This window comes from Onychomys torridus, unplaced genomic scaffold (genome assembly GCF_903995425.1).
Source record: "Onychomys torridus unplaced genomic scaffold, mOncTor1.1, whole genome shotgun sequence".
In the NCBI taxonomy this organism is placed as follows: Eukaryota; Metazoa; Chordata; class Mammalia; order Rodentia; family Cricetidae; genus Onychomys; species Onychomys torridus.
In genome coordinates this window covers 4,185-10,356 of record NW_023412878.1, presented here as the reverse complement: position 1 = coordinate 10,356, position 6,172 = coordinate 4,185, and the positions used below count along the sequence as shown (strand labels likewise).

The 6,172-nt window shown below is 35.0% G+C and overlaps 1 protein-coding gene across 1 annotated transcript; it reads left to right on the top strand.

Annotated features, from left to right (window-relative positions):
* Window positions 1-355: 355 nt before the first annotated feature.
* LOC118576053 (zinc finger protein 101-like) lies at window positions 356-5,468 on the top strand (the record flags this gene model as incomplete). The annotated part of the gene is made up of 4 exons (XM_036176459.1): window positions 356-364; window positions 3,206-3,332; window positions 4,739-4,866; window positions 5,371-5,468. Coding segments are annotated over exons 1-4 (362 nt in total), but the record flags the coding sequence as incomplete, so codon positions are not given.
* Between the last annotated feature and the right edge of the window lie 704 nt (window positions 5,469-6,172).

Below are 6,172 nucleotides of genomic sequence, written 5' to 3'. Positions count from 1 at the left end.
AATATCCATTCCAATATAATATCTTCTCTCTGCATTAATATTCCTGTAGGAGAATGCCTAGAAGGTAAAATAACCAAAATGCAATCCAGCTTTGGATCAATACGATCTACATGTCCTTCATGTACTTTTTTTTCTACCAAGGCCAATTCTTTCTCAGCTTTAGATTGAAGGGCTAGAAGAGAGTACTAGAGCAACAAGATGGAAGATGACAGATAAGGAAGAACAAGATGAGAAGGAAGGAGATGGGAGAGGAGCTAATATGGAAAAGAACTAGATGGATGAGAACCTTGATGGGGCAGAACTGAGATGAGAGAATTAAGATAGAACTTAGAGGTGTAAGAAGATAAATGCAGAAATGAATCAGGTAAGAAAGATGCTAGATAAGAGTGCAGAATAAGAGTTTAGACAAAGAAACTGACTCAGAAGAATAAGGTGTATGGAATAAAAAGTTTAGTGTATGTAGATTCATTTCCTGTCATGAAAAGATTAAATTACCCACTGGTTATACACTTTTTCTGGAACCCTGGGATAGGGCTATTGAGAGCTGGACCCACATAGTCCCTGAAACATATCTTCCCAGATTACCTGGTTGTTTTGTGTCAAGAAATTTCTTTATTGAACATTATCTTTGACTGTTGTGTCTATTTCTTCTATTGTATCCCTAGTGCCTGATATTCCTTCTTCTATGTCTCTATTTTATTGGTGAAACTTGTCTCTGTACTTCCTGTTTTTTGTCCTACATTTTTCATTTGTGTAATAACCTCAGTTTCTGTTTTCTTTAATGTTTCTGTTTTCATTTGAGGTCTAAAACAGATTTTTTGTTTCCTTCAACATTTGTTTTTTCTTGGCTTTATTTGATTTCTTTATTTCTTTGCTCCAATTGTTTGTGCTTTCATAATTTTATTTAAGAGATTTATTCATTTCTTTTTAAGAACATCTATCATTTGGGTTGTATTTTGAGACTATAAGATGTTGAGATACTTAGGCTATGAGTCACCTTTCATGGAGAACTAGCTGCATAAATGGAGTAGAAGTAACCAAAGAGAGAGATGAATGGGAAGTTGTGGTGAGATAGAAATCTAAGCCCTCTTGAGTGTCAAAAGAAATTTTGTGTATTTGAACAGTGTAGGGGCTGTTGCAGACTATGAGCATCAGCGAAATGACTAAATGCATTTTTTCATGGATGATCCTGAACCTAAAATGACCTGGGTCAGAATCTAGTCAACTGAATGTAAAGCTCCCTGATAGCATGAGGTATTTGAACATGTTTCTCTCCTTGATGACTTTTTTTGGGTAGCTAGTGGATCCTTCAGAAGGAAGAATTCCCCTGGATGAAATATGTCATTGGTGGTTGTCATGCCCTCAACCCATTTCCTTTTCTGTGTTTCTACTAAATTGTGGTTGAAATGAATCAGCCAGCTTCTTTCTTTTGGTTGCTAGTGGATATTTCAGGAGGAGGAACCTGGACACTTTGCTCAGCCTGGCAGGATGGTACTGGAGTTGCCTGTACTGAATCCACCATGTTTAAATGAATCACCAAGGGAATCTTGGCCCTGGAGGAGATGGGAATGGAGGGGAGGGGGTGGGGAGAAGTTGGGGCGGTGGAGGGAAGGGGAGGATAGGGGAACCAATGGCTGATATATAAAATTAAAACACAAATATAATAAATTAAAAAAACAAAAAAGGAAATATCTCATTGGTGGTTGTGATGGCCTCAACCCATTTCCTTTTCTGTATTTCTACTAAACTGTGGGTGAAATGAATCAGCCAGCTTCCTTCTTGGGCTGTCATGACTTCACCACAAACGAGTCAGCATAGTGTCACTAAATCAGATAAGATACAATTGAAAAAATTGATAGCCAATGCTAAGCCATTTTGCTACCCTGATTTTTTTTTAATTTTGTAGCTTTTATTTTTGTTCCTGAAGACAAACTTTTTCTGAGTAGCCCTGACTATACTAAATGTAGCTGTGTAAACCAGGTTGGCCTCCAACTCAGAGATTCACCTGACATTTGCTCCCACATGCTGAGATTAAAGGTTGGCCAACATTCCAGCTGTATATATATATATTGTTTGGGCCTAGAGTATATGTTTTTGTACATGTCAAGCATATGTTGTTTTGCTGAGCTTTACCCACCATCTTGAAATTTGAAATTCAGCAGAGGATATCATTCTCTTCTAGGATGCAGTATTCATGATAGTAATAGTGCCTGTGCCTTCTGAGGCATTAGATCACAAGAGTGTTGCATTCTTCTTGCTAGTTGTTTTTCTTTTGATGTTTATTAATGAATATGATTCTTTTTTCTGTATAAATGGATATGCACCACACATATGCCTGGTCCTCACTGTAGTCCAAAGGAATCTTAGAACCCACAAGCTTGGAACAATGAACAGTTTTGTGATTCCACAATATAAATTCTGGCAAATGATCCCCTCTATATACAAGACCAGTAAGAGCTCTTAACTTCTCAGCCATCTCTTCTTCCTGTACTGATTATTTATGACCAATAATGATATTTCAAATGTTATCGTCTTTCTATTTGTAACTGTTTAAATGCACAGCCATTTTGTAAGATTTATGAAAGTACAATGTGAACTGGAGCAATTCAGATTTTTAGAAGTTGAATACAGAACTAGAGTGAATGCCTAACTCTTTTTAGGAACTTCAGTAAAACAATCTCTGAGTTCATCTTATCTTTTTGTTTGTTTGATACAAGTTTAAAGTGCAGATGGGTTCTTAATATTTACTTTTTTGTTGTCCTATAACTGATTACATAGACTAGGCTAACTTTCAACTCAGAAGCACATATATATGCTTCTACCTTCTAAGTTCTGGGATTAAAGGCATGAGCCATTACACTCAGCTTACAAATTTTTGTTGTATTTAGTAATGGTTCATGCAATTTCTTTGATATGTGCTCAGTACTGTTGAAGTCTTTTCTTGTCTCTCTAACTCTGTTAATAGGAATTTCCCTTGCAAGACGATATCCAATTCCAAGCATTCATAAATAATTGTTGTAAACCTCCTATTGAGTTTGTTTGTGAAGTAACTTGATGATTTCATTGTAATGTCTGAGTCATAAAATATGTGTGGCAGTCACCAGAATTGTGTGGCTATATTGTCAAAGAAGCACACATTTACAATGTTATATCATGCTTTTTGTTTTATACATCTGGATGCACATTTATGTATGGCATATTTTAGAATGCAGTGACCTATAATGATGTGCATGTCAACATCACTCAGGAAGAGTGGGCATTGATGGATCCTTCACAGAAGAATCTCTACAAAGATGTGATGCTGGAGACCTATATGAACCTCATTGCTATAGGTAATACTGTAAATTTTCCTTCATATTTTAAAGAAGGGGATGCCTATTGATTGATTATTGATGCTCTTCTACAATTCTGATTGAGAATGTGAAAGAATGAGCTGAATAAGTCAGATTTCATTCTGAGAATATCTGAAGATATTAATGTAAAATTTTCAGTTTCTTGTAATAATTCATATATGATTCTTCTCCTATATCTTAGGCTACAATTGGGAAGATCTTAAAGTTGAAGAACATTGTCAAAGTTCTCAAAAACATGGAAGGTAATTTTCTTGTGAAAGCTGATAGAAATGGGCTTCTGGATATATATAATTTATCTGGAAGTTTTAATTAGATGAAGCAGTGTAAATAATCACAGCTTAAAATACATTGTTGATCAATAAATGCTCATAAACACATGTACCTCAATGGCAGAAAAGTGAATTGTGTTTGCAAGTGATTCTTTTAAGAAGGAACACAAAAATCAATGGCTTAACAGAAATCAACATTTGAATAATAGCTTCATCAAAGCTATGCTGTACAACTGACAATCCATTTAGTTTCATAGCATTTATATAATAAAATTATACTCATTAAATATGTGATAAGAATATATGTACAACCTTGAAATAAGCAAATAGTCTATAATATAGTTAATTATATAGTTGTTCTGTCTTGCTAATTTTAGTTAGATGGGTAGTTAGATACAAGAGTTAGGGGGGTGGGTTTGTAGAGAAACATTATTCCCTATACCACATGTTGATGAGGAACAGAACGTCCAACTGTAAATGAAATGTGAAAATATTATTGTTTTTAATCTTTCTTTATTTGTTATATCATATGTCACTCATGATACCAGCTCTATGAACATAAGAATATGGAAAGAAGCAATGTACATCTTTCAATCTCAGAACAATTAGAAGATATATCATAGTTCAATGTTGAATATAACTTGTTGAATGTGATTCAAGTTTACCAACAACAAGGTTTCCAACTTCATTCAGAATAGTTCAACAAGCACACCACAAAAATGCCCTATGAGTACTAAAACTGTTTAAATGCTTCTGTTTGTCCTGGTTAACGATGAACATGTAGCAGGACTTACAGTATAGGAAACTTTATCAATGGAATAAATGAGGTAAATGTCCAAATTCCAATTCTCTTTAAATATGTGAAAAACCTCAAAGAAAAATGATGCCATAAATATGAGCCAGTAATTAAGGCTCTTATCATCACAGGCATGTTCAAATATGCAAAGCCATCCTTAATGCAGGGGATGAACATGAGTGTAAATAACATGTTAAAACCTTAAGACCTCTTTTCTCTTTATGTTTAGACCAAATTGTAAAATTAATTCTTGCAGATATAAAGACTCAGCAATGCAATGAATGTGATAAAGTTTTTAAATGTTTCAATTGTTCTTGCAGGCATAAAAGAAGTCATACTACAGAGAAAGCACGTGAATATACTGAGTGTGGTAAAGTCTTTGTATGTCACAGTCATCCTCAAAGGCATGAACGACCACTTACAGGAGAGAAATCCTGTGAATATAATCATTGTGGTAAAACCTTTGGACAACACAGTCATCTTCACAGGCATGAAACTACACATAACCTTAAAAAACCTAATGGGTGTAATCAAAGTGGCAAAGCCTTTACTCAATGTAAAATTCTACAAATACATAGAAGAAAACATTCTGGAGAGAAACCCTATGAATGTAATCAATGTGGTAAAGCCTTTACAAACCCCAATCATCTTCAAGTACATAAAAGGACACATACTGGAGAGAAACCCTATGAATGTAATCAGTGTGGCAAAGTCTTTGCTCAAAACAGTACTCTTCAAATGCACAAAAGGACACATATTGGAGAGAAACCATATGAAGGTAAACAATGTGGTAAAACCTTTGCACAGCCTGGTCATCTTCAAGTACATAAAAGAACACATACTGGAGAGAAACCCTATGAATGTAATCATTGTGGTAAAGCCTTTGCTCAACACAGTGCTCTTCAATTACATGAAAGAACACATACTGGAAAGAAAACCTATGAATGTAAACAATGTGGTAAAGCCTTTGCACAGCACAAATATCTTAAAGTACATAATAGAGCACATACTGGAGAGAAACCCTATGAATGTAAACAATGTGGTAAAGCCTTTGCACGTTCCAGTCATCTTCAAGTACATAAAAGAACACATACTGGAGAGAAACCCTATCAATGTAAGCAATGTGGTAAAGCCTTTGCCCATCACAATTATCTTCAAATACATAAAAGAACACATAATGGAGAGAAACCCTTTGAATGTAAACAATGTGGTAAAGCCTATGCACATCACAATTCTCTTCAAATACATAAAAGAACACATAATGGAGAGAAACCCTATGAATGTAAACAATGTGGTAAAGCCTTTGTACGTTCCTGTCATCTTCAAGTACATAAAAGAACACATACTGGAGAGAAACCCTATGAATGTAAACAATGTGGTAAAGCCTTTGCACATTCCAGTCATCTTCAAGTACATAAAAGAACACATACTGGAGAGAAACCCTATGAATGTAAACAATGTGGTAAAGCCTTTGCACATCACAATTCTCTTCAAATACATAAAAGAACACATACTGGAGAGAAACCCTATGAATGTAAACAATGTGGTAAAGCCTTTGCACAGCACAATTCTCTTCAAATACATAAAAGAACACATACTGGAGAGAAACCCTATTAATGTAATCAGTGTGGTAAAGCCTCTGCTCCAAAGAGTACTCTTCAAATGCATGAAAGGACACATAGTGGAGAGACCCTATGAATGTTATCAATGTGGTAAAGACTTTACAAAGCGCAGTCATCTTCAAGTACATAAAA